This window comes from Chiloscyllium plagiosum, unplaced genomic scaffold (assembly GCF_037043375.1).
Source record: "Chiloscyllium plagiosum isolate Xiang-an unplaced genomic scaffold, Cpla_swu_hap1 HiC_scaffold_5, whole genome shotgun sequence".
In the NCBI taxonomy this organism is placed as follows: Eukaryota; Metazoa; Chordata; class Chondrichthyes; order Orectolobiformes; family Hemiscylliidae; genus Chiloscyllium; species Chiloscyllium plagiosum.
In genome coordinates, this window is record NW_028270143.1 from 105,230,125 (window position 1) to 105,247,770 (window position 17,646).

A 17,646-nucleotide genomic window follows, 5' to 3' on the forward strand; every position below is an offset into this window, starting at 1 on the left:
TGAATTGCTGTGCTCTTCCGGCACCACTGATCCAGAATTTTTAGATTTAATCTATCCTTTTCCATCACTATTTTAAATCTAATAGAATTATGATCGCTGGCCCCAAAGTGCTCCCCCACTGACACCTCAGTCACCTGCCCTGCCTTATTTCCCAAGAGTAGGTCAAGTTTTGCACCTTCTCTAGTAGGTACATCCACATTCTGAATCAGAAAATTTCTTGTCCACACTTAAATTCCTCTCCATCTAAACCCTTAACACTATGGCAGTCCCAGTTGATGTTTGGAAAGTTAAAATCCCCTACCATAACCACCCTATTATTCTTACAGATAGCTGAGATCTCCTTACAAGTTTGTTTCTCAATTTCCTTCTGACTATTAGGGGGGTTTATAATATAATACCAATTTATCCGAATCACATAATTCTCATAGCACAGAGGGAGGCCATTTGGCACATCATCTATGCACCAGCTCTCCAAATTCAACTTGTCATTTCTCTGTCTTCTCCCTGTAAAGTGTGCAATTTATTTCTTTCTTATTTCTCAGTTCCACCCAAATAACTTCCCTGGATGTATTTCCAGGAATATTGTCCCTCAATGTACTGATTCAAATGATTTAACCATTGATAAATGGCACTGTCCCCATCTGGAGGCAGCTGTCAAACTTCCGTATGACAACACAAATAGCTTGCAAACATGAAATGAGGGGCAAGTGATAAATGGACATAGCTTGAAAACAATTTTATTGTAATCGTATTTAAAGTACCCAACCCAACAAAGGGATCCATAGATTTCCAAGAATGAAATGTTGGAAACACAAATGTAACCCAAATCCTTCAATGAATTTCTATTCTATTCAGGGTGAGGATCAGATCAAAATCACATTCATGAGGTGTCTGAAAGGAGTAGATATGGAGAAATTGTTTCCACTTGTGAAAGGAATAAGAATGAGAGGAATTTAAAGTAATTGACAAAAGAAGAAAAACTGGACAAAGGAAAAATTATCTCCCGCAGTGAATGGTTATGGTCTGAAATGCACTGCCTGAGAGTATGATGAAGGCAAATTCAAATGGGGCATTCAAATGGGCATTAGACTATTATAAGCAAAAAAATAAATTGCACACTTTACAGGGAGAAGACAGAGAAATGACACAAGTTGAATTTGGAGAGCTGGTGCATAGATGATGTGCCAAATGGCCTCCCTCTGTGCTATGAGAATTATGTGATTCACATAAACCTTTACTGTTTCTAAACCAGAATTATGACATTTCATAATTATGGTAATGTGTTGCTCTGGGGGGAAAAAAAGTAGACACAGTTAAGTTAATTAAGGAAAGCCAGCACGGATTTGAAAAGGCAGATTGTGTTTGATTAATCCAATTGAATAATGAGCAAACAGAAGGTTGATGAAAGGAAAACAATAGATGTTGTCTAAATGTATCTTAGAGTACATAAGACATTATTTGAAAAAATGCAATAAAAGGCTGACGAACAAAATTAAGGCTCAAAGTAAAGAAGGATTAGTGCCCATAAAACAAAATTGGCTTGAGGACAGGATAAAAGACAGTCATAGTAAATGGGTGTTTTTCAGAATGGAGTTCAGTGGACAGCTGTGTTCCTAAGACTCAGTTCTAAAACCACAGCCTTTTTGATCTGCAGACATGAGGTTCACATTTAGCTGCAGTGGCTGACGGATTTTGAATTAATAAAAGAAAGTAGGGAAGTGAAAGCATGTCATGAAACCTTAATCAATTGCTGTAAAAGCCCATCTGGTTTCCTCAGTTCCTGTAGGGGAAGAACTCTGGCTTCCTTACCTGGTCTGACCTACATGTCACTCCATGCGGATGGCTTATAATTGTCTATTGAAATGATCTAGCAAGCCACTTAGTTCAAGGCCAAAACCGCTGGCCATGCCAGCAATGCTGGCCCCCCATGAAAAAAGTATTAAAATGCATCAATTATGAATACAAAGTAAAATTTCTAAATTTGCCAATGACATGAAATGTGAAAGAATCAATGAGGATGATGTCAATTGACAAGAACATGACATGAATAGACCAATAGAATGATAGATTAAATTTAACATACACAAGTGTGCTATGATGCCAGAAGAGAAAGAAAATAATATCACCTGAATGTAGAAATAAGGTCTCAACATTGTGAAAGATGTTCAGGAACAGAGGAATTTGGTATTCTTGTGTATTATTTTTTAAAAGTAGCAGTTCATATTGAGAGGATATTACGCAAAGTAAAACAGATCTTGGGCTTCATATACACCTATTGAGTACAAATGCAGGGAAATTACGCTGAACCTTAATAAAGATCTGGCTAGTTCAATACAGGGCTAGTTCATTCAATTCTGTTGACCACACTTTAGGAAGTCTGTGAAGGTCCTTGAGGGTTTAAAAAGAGATTAATCAAAATGGTTCCAAGGATAAGGAAATTTAATAGAGGTGAGAATGGAAAAATTGAGATTGTTCTCCTTCGAGCAAAGGAAGTTGAGGGGAGGTCAGATAGAGGTATCAAAGATTAAAATGAATTCAGTGAAGCAGACAAAGAAAAGCTGTTCGTATTAGCTAATGGAACAAGGACTTGGGGAAATAAAATTTAAGTTTTACATTCGAGATAAAGAAGGTGAGGAAGAACCTTTTTACCTGGAACATGCTGCCAGTAAGGCTATGGAAATGAAAAGGATTATTTATCTCAAAAGGAAAGGTGGATAAGCACTCAACGGAAATAAATTTGCAAGGCTACAGGAATAAAATGGGTAAACCGGACTGACTAACTTGCTCCTCAGAAAGCTAACATTGACTTGGGTTGAATAGTCTTTTTCTGTGTGTAATGACTGTTGTATGGCTTTACTTCCACTTCAAACAGTTGATTTTCGCTAATTACCAAGACATACGTTTCTTTCTAATCACCAAATTCTTAATCAATTTACTTGCGTCATGCTTTGCAATAAATTTGAGAATTATGGTTGAATGAAATATTTAGATTTAATCTGAGGTAACCTTCTTCGCTGTCCATTACACCTCCAATTTTAGTGTCAGCTGCAAACTTACTCACTATACCTCTTATGCTCACATCCAAATCATTCATATAAATGAAAATGATTATCAAAACTAACTTTGTAACTGTCTATGTGCAATGTTCCATTGACATTCTCAATCATTGATTATCAGTCATACTCCAATGTTATTTATTGAAATCATAGAACAGTGTAAAAAGGATACGGGTCCACCACTTTGTTAATAAAATTACACATGCTGACTGTGATCATCCAATTAGTCATTCACTGGCCATCAAAACTTTAAAAACATAAATCAATAAATTTATTTTCAACATTTTTAATACAAAATTACAGGAAAATTACTTACAAGAAGTGTAAACTTGATAGTTGTGAAAAGGCGCCAGGACCCAAAACTAATATATTATTATTGCTCAGATCCCTGGTGCAAAACATAAACAGAATACATTCTTCAATACATAAAATATGCAGAATATATGATTGCTTAATAAAAATTCACAATCTCATTCTCAGCTGTATTGTGGGAGAAAGAACACTAGAAAGTGGAAAATACTTTAAAAATAGAAAATACTTTAACATGTAGTTAATGTAGTTAGCTTGATAATATATGAAATGTTAATTGTTAACCTTTGGTCCATTTATAAATATTGTTCGATTATTTATTTCTTTATTTCTATTTTTGAAGCGTTTTGCTTTATCCCATCAACATATGTTAGATAACAAAAATATAAAACTTAGGCTAATTGTGCTCTTGTTTCAAATTGTACGTTCACATAGATAATTTCAGGTGTGAAGCACATGTTAATATATTAGAACATATAACTAATGAAATGAGTCACCTAAAATGGTTCTGATAAAGTGCAACCAGACACAAAACCTTAAGTCTGCTTTCTCCCCACAGACTGCTGAGTTTCGTTGGCAATTTCTGTTTTTGTTTCACCTAAAATGTAGGCCTGGATTAATGCAGTGCTCCAGATAATAATTTGAAACCCATGATAAGCAAACGATGTACAAAATTAAATCCCAATGTAGGTCTCATAGTGGAATGAGTACAGAATGTAGAATTATAACATCTACATAATTTCTGCTTCCTAAACCTATCTTTACACATATTATGTATAAGACTTGCTATTTTCTTTGCTGCAGCAAAAGCCCAAGACAAAACATGTCTCAATATATCTGCATTCTCTTTTACTTTTGCTGATTTTATTTTTGTCAATTTTATTCCCATGGATCCTCAAAAGGTATCAATTCCATATTTCAAGTATGTGGCCAGTATTTATCTACAAGTGTAGTAACAAGAAATGAGAAGCTATATAACAGCAGGGCAAGCAGAGATTAGCTGATTTTGTTTTTAATCCTACACATTTTTTAGCATGTATTGATGGCTAGCAGTAAATCAGGATGCCCGACTAAATTTCCCCTTAACAGAGCAAATTGAACATAGGACAAGAAGTGCTTAGTTTATCTGTATGCACCACGTTATTTTTGAAAGCTTGTTTTTGCACTTCACAGACTTATGGAATGCATACATGATGCACATGTATATTGACCAGAAATAACTAATTGAATGGTTTATACTCTTTGATTTTATCCTGTCAACCAATGACAATATAAAACGATTATAAAATTTTTAAAAGTGTAATATGGGTATAGTAGTGTAATGGTTATATTATTGGTTTGAATATTGATAATCTGGAGGCATGGACTAACAATTCAGAGAATTGAGTTTAAATCCCACTGTGACACTTCATGAATTTGAATCCAGTTTAAAATAAATTAAACAAATATGAACTGAAAATCTAGTTTTAATACTAGTCACCATGAAGTTTGTCATAAAATTTCAAGCAATTTACTAATGTCCTTTAGGGAAGGAAATCTGAAATCCTTACCTGATTTGGCCCGTACTTGAATCGAGACCCATTGCTATGTGTTCGACACTAAACTGCCCTTTGCAGTGGCCTAGCAAGCCACTCAGTTATATCAAACGACTACAAAAAGTATAATAAAACTAAAATCAATTAACCACCCAGTTTCAACTAGGCATTAGATTCAGAGAGAACAAAGGCATACACAGCCCTGTTGGCCCTGCAAAGACTTCTCACTAACAGCTCAGGATCTGTATCAATTTAGAAAAGCTATCCCACAGATTACTTAAGGAACAGCTTGATATAGTAATATTTACAGAAACAGACCGATCAGGAAATGACCATTCCCAACCAAATCAGGATCAATCACACAAGCCTCAAACCCAACCCGTGATATTTAAGGGCATTGGCATTACCAATGACATTCTGGGATTAACCATGGGTTAGAAACTTAAGTTAACGATCACATAAAACTGAGGCTGCAAGAGCATGTCAGATCCTGCAGGAAATTACTAATTTTTTAGTTCCACAAATCTGTTCACCACTGTTATGGATAGTAGAGAATGACAACCTGAACCCCTTTATTTGCTCCGCTTTCTGTTTGTAAACAGACCACTTTTGTAGAATTTCTCAAAACCCTGCTGTGTAAAATCAAATCTAAAATAACATTGAGCAGACTCTCTTACATTTATTCTCACCATTTACCATTTACTCTCACATCCACTCTAAGTGTGATTTTATGCAAATTGATAGACTAAAAACCATACATTTAAAGAAAGCAGGCTCATATTATCAATATCAAACCAATGTTTTTCCTGTCAATGTACTTGTACAGAAAATCGGCGCTGTTGATTTCATCACTGCATTACTGCATGTTAGGAGCTCAAATGCACTTGGTCTTTATTACAACTTGTAAGGTGGCTGCCCAGATGGACTGTGCCTCAAGACTCATACGACTATGGCAAGCTTGAAATAGGACAGTCCGGTATTGAAAATGTGTTGCAGGAAAAGCGCAGCAGGTCAGGCAGCATCCAAGGAACAGGAGAATCGATGTTTCGGGCATAAGCCCTTCTTCAGTCCAGTATTGCACTACAATACAAGCATCCAGCTTAACATACAAAAAATACATTAGCACGCATTTACACTGAGCTACCCACCAAGCAAACAACTGTTCTCAAGCATTAGCAAAACTATTTGTTTTCATCAGTTTCTTTTAATGCATGACACTCATGTGGGCTATTGGCTTTTTCTCCAATGTCTGTTGGTTGGAACATTCTGCTCTCTGGTTCTGTTTCAGAATCATCTTAACCAACTCGGCTGATTTAGGACACTGCCTGAGACATCTCTTTCCTTTAGTGGTATTAGCTGCATTCAGCAAAGCAATCACATGAACTGCAGCGGTTCAAGAAGCAGCTCACCACCACCCTTCCAATATCAAATGGGGAGGGGCGATAAATGCTGGCCTGTCATGTTCTGTGAATTAATTTTTTAAAAACTCTTAATATTTTTGAAATTAGCACTGTGTTTGCTTTATGATTCTGCAGTGAAACTCTTTCCATCTCCTGATAGTTGTTTGACTGTATCAACCATGATTGCTTGCGAAGCACTGCAAATCTTTTCCTCTATGTTCCTAGTCTAAGCTTTCAATTTGTTTCTGACATAAATGGCTTCAGCTTCATGTCCAGAGCCTGGCATTCCAAATTTTCAGTCCCCATTGCATTGGGCTCTCAGGCAAATTTGTCCTCTTGCTGTGAGCATTGTTCCATCACAGACTGTCAATTTAGAGAGTTGATTCTCTTCATAGTTATGCTATCACAGTAGATTTCTTTTGCCTCAGAATATTCTACCTTAGATGAGATAATAAGTCAGGTGTCAAGTTCACTGGATTCTGCAAGTTGTGTTAATGAAATGACGTTTATCAGCAGGCTGTTTTTTCACCTTGAACTCTGACATTGAACACTAATTGTTCATGCTATCTTCAATGGGGCTACAAAGCATGCTTTTGAAGCTTAAAAAATGTCTTCAGTCCATATTTTCTATTCTTCGGAGAGATTTAGGGTGCTCAACAGTGATATAAGTGTAGCTACAAGCAACAACTATAAAATGCTAATTAAACCCATTATAATCCTGTTGCTTTCAAACTGCTAGTGGAAAGACTGACAGTTCTAGTTTCACAATGCTTTCAGTTCAACTGGCAGCAGGAAAGAAAAACTTTTGTTTCTCTCCCAGTGCTTTCTGCTGTGGCCTTATAGTGGCTTTCAGCAGCTCTGAAATTCCTGCATTCCTCTTTTAATAGCCACACTTTTATACAGCTTTTCAACTCTAATTCTTAGCTTCACTGTGAGACCAAGTTACAAATTCAAACAAATTCTTTGCTGCTTGGACTTAGACTTCATTACAATTGATTGCGAATATGTATGCCTCATGGCAAAGGTTACATGACTACACCAAGCCAGGAAGCACATTCATGCAGAATTGCATTTCATCCAACTTAAACATACTTGAATCTGAAGTTATAACCAGACCCAGAAGTAGTGTCTCCACTGTTTCTGCCTGTGTCAACACTCCATTCATTTTTCTTCTCCCTTCTCCCCTCACCGCCATGTTTATTCTCTGTTCTCTATTCAATCACCAGCCTTAGTGTGTACAAGATGCATTTCAGCTCCTGTAGCTAAATTTTGTACTGTTATATGTTTAATGTCTATACATAGAGTCATACAGCACGGAAACACCATCGATCCAAACAGTCCATGCCAAACATAATCTCAAACTAAACTAGCCCCACGTGCCTGTCCCTGGCCCATGTCCCTCCAAACCTTTCCTATTCATGTACCAATCCAAATGTCTTTTAAATGTTTTAATTGTACCCAATTCCACCACTTCTTCAGGAAGTTCATGCTGCATGCGAACCACCCTCTGTAAAGATTTGTCTCTCATGTCTGTTTTAAATCTCACTCCTTTCACCTTAAAAATGTGCCCTCTCATCTTGAAATCCTCCATCCTATGGAAAAGACAACTACCATTAACTCTATCTATACCTCTCAATATTTTATAGACTTCTGTCAGGTTGCCTCTCAACCTCCTTTGCTCCAGGTGAAGAAAGTCCCACTGTTTCTTTATAACTCAAACCTTCCATGGTGAGCAACATCCTGGTACATCTCTTCTGAACCCTCTCCAGCTTGATAATATCCCTCCTATAATTGGGCAACCAGAACTGGACCCAGTATTTCAGAAGAGGCCTCACTAATGTACAACTTCAATATGACTTCCCAACTCTTATCCTCAAAGGACTGAGCAATAAAGGCAAGCGTGGCAAGTGCCTTTTTTACCACCCTGTCTATATGTGACACAAACTTCGAAGAATTATGTACGTGTATCCCTAGGTACCTTTATTCTACCACCTGCACAAGGCCCGACCACTAATTGTATAAGCCCTACCCCTGTTTGTTGTAACAAAATGCAATACCCCTCATTTATCCAGCTTGAACTCTATCTGCCATTTTTCAACGTCTACTATACCACCAATTTTGGTGTCGCCCACAAACTTACTACCCATGTTCTCATCCAAGTCATTTGTATAAAAGACAAACAAAAGACCCAGAACCGATCCCTGTGGAACACTGCTAGTGACAGGCCTCCAATCCAAAAAGCAACCCTCCATCACAATTCTGTCTCCTGTCTGTATCTAATTGGCAAGCTCACTCTGAAGAGAAAGTGAGGTCTGCAGATGCTGGAGATCAGAGCTGGAAATGTGTTGCTGGAAAAGCGCAACAGGTCAGACAGCATCCAGGGAACAGGAGAATACAACATCTACTGCTCTGCCATCAATCTTTTTGGTAACTTCTTCAAAAAACACAAGTTTGAGAGGCATGATTTTCCTCGCACAAAAACCATGCTGACTATCCCTAATCAATTTTTGCCTCTCTAAAACGTCCATAAATCCTATCTTTTATAATCACCTCCAACAACTTATCCACAGCCAAATTCAGACTCACAGGCTATAGTTCCCCAATTTCTCCATACAACCTTTCTTAAGCAAAGGCACATTAGCCACCCTCAAGTCATCAGACACCTCACCCATAGTTAAATCTTAAATAATAGAGTATATATGCAGATTAGTTGCCTTAGCAGTGCTGATTTTGAAAGTGAACAATTGTCATGCTATCTCACAAGTTGTTCATGCAAAGTTTCTGGTGGAATGCATTGCATGTGCAGTAAGTATGCCAATCCCAATTATATTCCGCATCCAACGCATCATCCTTAAATACTTTCACCAACTCCAACTAGACCCCACCTCCAAGAACATCTTCCCCTCCCCACCCCTCTCTGCCTTCTGCAAGGATTGTTCCCTTCGTCGATCCTTGGCCTGTGCCACTCTCCCCACAAACTTCCCGAACTCCCAGGTACTTTCCCCATAACCATAAAGGATGCAAAACCTGCCACCACACCAACTCCCCTTACCTCCATCCAGGGCCCCAAACAGTCCTTTCAGGTGAGGCAGAGGTTCGCATTCCTCTCCTCCAACCAAGTTTACTATATCCAGTGTTCCCTATGTGATCGTCTCTACACCAGGGAGACCAAATGTAAACTAAGGAACATTTCGCAGAGCATTTCAGCCGGGCCTGCAGGGACTGACCTGACCTCCCTATCACTACTCATTTTAATTCCCCTTCCCACTCCCTTTCCAACATGAACATCCTTGGCCTCTTCGATTATCACAGCAAATTGGAGGAACAACACCTCATCTTCCACCTGGGCAGCCTACAGCCCAGAGGACTCAAATTGAGTTCTCCAATTTCAAACAACCTCCCTTCCCATCATCAGACTCCCTTCCCAGCCCCTCCCCTCCCTTCTATTCCTCTCATCGATGCTTCCTTCTAGCCACTGTGAGGTTCATTCCTCCCATCGACCAACTAGGTCGTATCCTCTACCTGTCTTCACCTATCCCTATATCATCACCCTGCAAACCCCAATACCCCCTTTATCTGCAGCTCACCTGTCACCCACCCAGAGTCCTGAAGAAGGGTTACATCTGAAACATTGCCTTCTCCACATTCTGATACTGCCTGGCTTACTGTATTCCTCTAGCTTCCTGCGTGTCTACCTTGTATCCAGCATCTACAGTTTTTTTTAAATCAACCTCTATTCTAATTATACTGGTAGCAAACTTCGCCTAACAGGAAACAGTGCAGTTGTCAGTTCACTTGAAAATCAAACTTCAGATGATTGAACTTAGCAGTTCGAGAACTCCTTCAGAATTGATGATAAAACAGCAAGATGAGATGGACGTTTCTGACAAGGTGACTATCTTGAAGGATCAGATGCTTTTCCTACTGAATTCAAAATCCTTCAGAAGCAAGCTACAAGGTTCTAACGTTCAGGTTACTATAGCTGTTAGTCTGGAGTCTTTGTTTACTTGGGTATTGGTATCATTCAGATTAATTTAAAAGGACTCATTCAAATTTTGCCTGTGTTTGGCCCATCTTTTCTATTCAATCCAAATGTCTTTTAAATGTTGCAATTGTACTTCCTCTGGCAGCATGTTCCATATACACACCAACTGTGTGGAAAAGTTGCCCCAGGTTCCTTTTAGATCTTCTCCCGTGGGTGGCATGGTGGCACAGTGGTTAGCACTGCTGCCTCACAGCGCCAGAGACCTGGGTTCAATTCCTGCCTCAGGCGACGGACTGTGTGGAGTTTGCACATTCTCTCCGTGTCTGAGTGGGTTTCCTCTGGATACTCCGGTTTCCTCCCACCTGTCTAAAAATGTGCGGGTTAGGTGAATTGGCTATGCGAAATTGTCCATAGTGTTAGGCAAAGGGGTAAATGTAGGGGAATGGGTCCGGGTGGGTTGCGCTTCAGCAGGTCAGTGTGGACTTGTTGGGTCGGAGGGCCTGTTTCCACACTAAGTAATCTAAATCTAATCTAACCTTAAAGCTATGCCCTCTAGTTTTGGACTCCCCACTCTCGCGCGAGACCTTGGCTATTCACCTTATCTATGCCTTCATGATTTTACAAAACTCTAAGATCATCCCTCAACCTCCTATACTCCAGGGAAAAAGAAATTCCAGCCAAGCTTATAACCCAAACCCTCCAGTCTCAGTAATATCATTGTAAATCTTTTCTGCACCCTCCCTAGTGTAATAACATCCTTCCAATAGCAGTGTGCCCAAACTTTTACTACTCAAAATGTGGCCTTACCAATGTCTTGCACAGCAATAACATGATGGCCCATCTGCTGCACTCAATGCTCTGAACAATGAAGGCATGTTTGCCATATGCCTTCTTCACCACCCTGTCTACCTGTGGCACCACTTTCAAGGAACTATGTACCTGCACCCCTAGATCTTTGTTTGACAATACCCCCCAGGGTCCTACCATTAACTGTACAAGTCAGAGTCAAAGACCCATAGAAATATACAGCATGGAAACAGACCCTATGGTCCAACTCGTCCATGACGATCAGATATCCCAACCCAATCTAGTCCCACCTGCCAGCACCCGGCCATTATCACTCCAAACCCTTCCTATTCATATACCCATCCAGATGATTTTTGAATGTTGCAATTGTACTAGCCTCCATCACTTCCTCTGGCAGCTCATTCCATATACGTACCAGCCTCTGCATGAAAACATTGCCTCTTAGGTCCCTTTTATATATCTTTCCCCTCTCACCCTAAACCTATGCCTTCTAGTTCTGGACTCCCATCCCAGGGAAGAGACTTTATCTATTTATCCCATCCATGCCCCTCATGATTTTATAAACCTCTATAAAAGGTAACCCCTCCACCGCATACGCTGCAGGGAAAACAGCCCCAGCCTATTCAACCTCTCCCTAGACCTCAATCCTCCAACCCTGACAACATCCTTGTAAATCTTTTCTGAACCCTTTCAAGATTCACAACATTTTTCCGATAAGAAGGAGACCAGAATTGCACGCAATATTCCAAAAGTGGCCGAACCAATGTCCTGTACAGCCGCAACATGACCTCCCAACTCCTGTACTCAATATTCTGACCAATAAAGGAAAGCATACCAAACGCTTTCTTCACTATCCTATCTACCTGCAACTCCACTTTCAAGGAGCTATGAACCTGCGCTCCAAGGTCTCTTTATTCAGCAACACTCACGAGGACCTTACCCTTAACTGTGTAAGTCCTGCTAAGATTCGCTTTCCCAAAATGCAGCACCTCACATTTATCTAAATTAAACTCCATCTGCCACTCCTCAGCCCATTGGCCATCTGATCAAGATCCCGTTGGTAACCTGTTTTGCTGTCCACTACACCTCCAATTTTGGTGTCATCTGCAAACCTACTCACTATACTTCTTATGCTCACATCCAAATCATTTATATAAATGATGAAAAGTAGTGGACCCAGCACTGATCCTAGTGGCACTGGTCACAGACCTCCAGTCTGAAAAACAACCCACCACCACCACCCTCGGTATTCTGTCTTTGAGCCACTTCTGTATCCATATGTTAGTTCTCCTTGTAGTACATGAGATCTAACCTTGCTAACCAGTCTCCCATAGGGAACCTTGTCAAACGCCTTACTGAAGTCCATACAGATCACATTCACCACTCTGCCCTCATCAATCCTCTTTGTTACTTCTTCAAAAAACTCAATCAAGTTTGTGAGGCATGATTTCCCAAAGCATTACAAAAAGCAATGTCGACTATCCCGGATCAGTCCTTGCCTTTCCAAATACATGTACATCCTGTCCATCAGGATTCCCTCCAACAACTTGCCCATCACCGACGTCAGGCTCACTGGTCTATAGTTCCCTGGTTTGTCCTTACCACCCTTCTTATACAGTGGCACCACATTAGTCAACCTCCAGTCTTCCGACACCTCATTTGTGACTATCGATAATAAAAATATCTCAGCAAGAGGCCCAGCAATCACTTCCCTAGCTTCCCAAACAGTTCTAGGGTACATCTGATCAGGTCCTGGGGATTTATCCACTTTTATGTGTTTCAAGACATCCAACACTTCCTCCTCTGTAATATGGACAGTTTTCAAGATGTCACCATCTATTTCCCTACATTGTATATCTTCCATATCCTCTTCCACAGTAAACACGGATGTAAAATACTCGTTTAGTATCTCCCTCATCTCCTGTTGCTCCACACAAAGGCCGCCTTGCTGATCTTTGAGGGGCCCTATTCTCTCCCAAGTTCCCCTTTTGTTCTTGATGTATTTGTAAAAACCCTTTGGATTCTCTTTAATTCTATTTGCCAACGCTATCTCATGTCCCCTTTTTGCCCTCCTGACTTCCCTCTTAAGTATATTCCTACTGCGTTTATACTCCAAGGATTCACTCGATCTATCCTGTCTATAGCTGACATATGCTTCTTTCTTTTTCTTAACCAAACCCTCAATTTCTTTAGTCATCCCACATTCCCTACACGTACCAGCCTTTCCTTTCACCCTAACAGGAATATACTTTCTCTGGATTCTCGTTACCTCATTTCTGAAGGTTTCCCAGATTTCCCAATTTAGACCTGATCTATCTTTTTCCATCACTATTTTAAAACTAATAGACTGGTGGTTGCTGGCCCCAAAGTGCTCCCCCACTGACACCTCAATCACCTGCCCTGCCTTATTTCCCAAGAATAGTTCAAGTTTTGCACCTTCTCTAGTAGGTACATCCAAATCAGAAAATTTTCTTGTACACACTTAAATTCCTCTCCAACTAAACCCTTAATACTATGGCAGTCCCAGTCTATGTTTGGAAAATTAAAATCCCCTACCATAATCACCCTATTATTCTTACAGATAGCTGAGATCTCCTTACAAGTTTGTTTCTCAATTTCTCTAACTATTAGGGGGGCCTATAATACAATCCCAATAAGGTGATCATCCCTTTCTTATTTCTGGGTTCAATCTAAATAACTTCCCTGGATGTATTTCCGGAAATATCCTCTCTCAGTACAGCTGTAATGCTATCCCTTATCAAAAATGCCACTCCCGCCCCCCCTTGCCTCTCTTTCTGTCCTTCCTGTCGCATTTGTATCCTGGAACATTAAGCTGCCAGTCCTGACCATCCCTGAGCCACATTTCTGTAATTGCTGTGATATCCCAGTCCCATGTTTCTAAGTACACCTTGAGATCATCTGCCTTCCCTGTTAGGCCTCTTGAAATAAATGCAGTTTAATTTATCAGTCCAAGCTTGTTTTCTGCTTTGTCCCTGCCTGCCCTGACTGTTTGACTCACTTCTGTTCTCAACTGTACTAGTCTCAGGTTGATCTCTTTCCTCAGTATCTCCCTGGGTCCCATCACCCCAATCTTACAAGTTTAAATCCTCCTGAGCAGATCTAGCAAATCACCCTGCCAGTATTAGTCCCCTTCCAATTCAGGTGCAATCTTCTTATACTGGTCACTTCTACCCCAGAAAAGATTCCAATGACCCAAAAATGTGAATCCTTCTCTCATACACCAGCTCTTCAGCCACTCATTCATCTGCTCTATCCTCCTATTTCTACCCTCACTAGCTCACAGCACCTGGAAGACTCCAGATAATACTGCTCTCAAAGATCTCCAAGTCTGGCATTTGTTTGTCTTATCAAAATCCAACATCATGCATTTATCTGAATTAAACTCCATTTGATATTCCTTGGCTTACTGGTCCAGTTGATTAAGATCCTATTGTACACTTACATATCTTCTTCGCTGTCCACTATACCACCAGTTTTAGTGTCATCTGCAAACTTACTCACCAGGCATTCTAAATGCTCATCCAAATTGTTTATGTAAATGATGAACAATAGTGGACCCTGCAAGTAGCAGCACACCAGTGGTTACCGGCCTCCAGTTTGAACTACAACCCTCTATCACCGCCCTCTGTTTCTCGAAAATATGCTTGAATCAGAGAATTTGTAAAGTTGTTTGAAGAATGACACATTGAAAAATCAGGAGAGTCAGAGGGAAACTTTTAACAATTTCTTTCACAAAGAATCAATGGACATTCAAATCATGGCTAGAGAAAGCCTAATAACATAATTAATAAACCATTTGTACACTGGGCAAAGACCAACAGGCCACCAGTTCAAATCCAAACTCAGAGTCATATAGTATGGAAGATGCTCTTAGGCTCATCAAATCTACATTAAATCTATATTAGTTCCACCTTCCAGCACTAGGCCCATAGCCTTGAATGTTGTGATATTTCAAGTGCTCATCCAAGTACTTTTTAAAGATTATGAGGTTACTATCTCAACTACCCTCCCAGGCAGTGCATTCCAGACTCCACCAATCCCTGAGTGAGAAAGGTTTTCCTCAACTTTCATCCAAACTTCCTGCCTTTTACCTTAAAATTATGACATTAGAATAAATGATACAAATATATAAATCATACAGTTTACATCCCAGTTACGCCAACTGAGCAATTGACAATAGCTATCTGTACATAATGTTCCAAAATTTCATAAAGTGAGTACATTTAGAAAATGTATCAAAACAATTTGATGTTTCTATTTATTAATGTTTTTTGCAAATATTCAGTCAATAACCTGCTATCGTTTCTTTTTTAAAATTTTCTCCCCTTGAGCAAAGTAAGATCTTTACTTTCATCTCCAAATCATTAAATCGGTCTTTGGGGATCAAAACTTCCAATGATTTGACCAGTAACGGTCAAGAATGTTTGACCTCTCCAACTGATTGAAAAGAAAATGGCAATTTTAACAAATTAATTGACAAATCAAAAGCGAAGGTCTTATTGGTTAAATTAATTGCAACAATTGTGATTGATTAAAGTTTTAAATGACATTTAGCTCCCAGTTTTGCAGTTGATATTTCTTGCTTTTACCAGTTCCACATTAAATTTTTTCTAGGTACAAATGCTCCTTTGTCCCAATGCTCTCATTTACACCAATCATTTTCCTTTCCCTGAAGTTAAATGGAACTGCTTAACCTTTCTGCACTACTTCCTGATCTCCTGTTCTGTGAATCCACTTTACTTCTCTGTAAATTAAGTATTGATATTTCTTAAGGAATGCAATATCAAAATGAGAAGGAATTTAAAAGATTTCTGCAAGCAAGTGGTTACATCTGTTAGCTTAATGTAAATTCTGATGTACAACTTCTAAATCTACCAAACATTAAATTATAACAACTAATTGATATTTTAATTAATGATTCAAATCTCCTAACTTCATCTTTCAATCTCTCGATTTGGGAAGTGCAATTACTGGATTGAAAAATAATGCATATTTCTCCAATATTTCAATACAGTTGGAGAATAAAGACACTGGCGGCTAAAGGCCAGTCAGTTTAATGTCAATTGTGGGGAAATTACTCGAATTTAAGGGTGTATGGGTTGAGTGCTAATCACATGAGTACATATCAGCTGATCAAAGACAGCAAGCAAGGATTTTTTAAAATTAAATTGTAATTGACTCATCCAGTTGAACTTTTGAGGTCAGTAATAAGATTGACAAAGGAATGTCAAATGTTGTTAGCCAAATGGACTTTGAGAAAACAACATTGTTTTTAACCAGTAATCTTTTGAAATAAAACCTGAGTGCATGAAAGAGTTGGGAGTAGCTTTGTGACAAGATACAAATTTGTTGAAAGGTGGGAGGTAAAAAGAGCGGGATGAAAGTAGGGACTGAAAGATAGGATGGGACAAGTGATATTTCTAGGTCTCTGCATTTCATGATATTTACTCAAGAATTGGATGAAAAAGAACAGTATTATACATGGAGTCACACAGCATGGAAACAGACCCAGAAGTCCAACGAGAGCACGCTGACGATGTTCCCAACTAAATTAGTCCTACCAGCCTGTACCTGGCCCATATCCATCCAAGCCTTTCCTTTTCATGTACTTATCCAAATTTTTTTTAAACATCATAGCTGCACTTGCATCCACCTCTTTCTCTGGCAGTTCAGTCCAAACATGAACCACTCCATGTCAAAACGTTGCCCCTCAGGTCCTTTCTAAATCTTTCTCTTCTCAACATAAAAATATGTCCCCCAGTTTTGAACTCCCCTACCCTAGGGAAAAGATCCTTGCTATTCACCTTATCTAATAAGGTCACCCCTCAACCTCCTACTCTCCAGTGAAAAAGTCCCAGACTATGTTTACATCTCAAACCCTCCATACAAGGCAACATCCTGGTACATCTTTTCTGAACCCTCTCTAGTTTAATAATAGTCTCCTATAACAGGCAACCAGACCTGGACAGTACTCCAGAAGAGGCCTGTACAACCTCAACATAACGTCCAAACGCCTACACTCAAAGGTGAGAGCAATAAAGGCAAGCATGCTAAATGCCTTCTTAATCACCCTGTCTATCAGTGACAGAAACTTTCAAGAATTATGCACCTGAATCCCTCAGTCTCTTTTCTACATCACTACCCAGGGCTCTACCACTAATTCCTGTACTTGTTTGTAAGCAATACCTTACATTTATCCAAATTAAACTCCATCTGACACTCCTCAGCTATTGACCCAGCCGATCAAAATCCCGTTGTAATCTTAGATAACTTTCTTCACCGTACACTATACTACCAATTTTGGTATCATCAGCAAACTTACGTACCATGCCTTCTTTATGTGAGCAGAAGAGGTACAATTAGTAAGTTTGCAGATGACACCAAAATTGGAGGTGTAGTGGACAGCAAAGAGGGTTACCTCAGATTACAACAGGAACTGGACCAGATGGGCTAATGGGCTGAGAAGTAGTAGACGGAGTTTAGTTCAGATAAATGCGAGGTGCTACATTTTGGGAAAGCAAACCTTTGCAGGA

The 17,646-nt window shown here is 39.4% G+C and overlaps 1 protein-coding gene across 3 annotated transcripts in view; it reads right to left on the reverse strand.

Moving 5' to 3' along the window:
* LOC122550094 (uncharacterized) overlaps positions 1-17,646 on the reverse strand; it is a 146,765-nt gene that overhangs the window by 37,858 nt on the left and 91,261 nt on the right. For all 3 annotated transcript variants that reach the window (XM_043690664.2, XM_043690666.2, XM_043690663.2), the window contains one exon: positions 3,373-3,444. In XM_043690664.2, the coding sequence (XP_043546599.2) occupies positions 3,373-3,444 (72 nt within the window). The remainder of the gene's footprint in view (positions 1-3,372; positions 3,445-17,646) is intronic.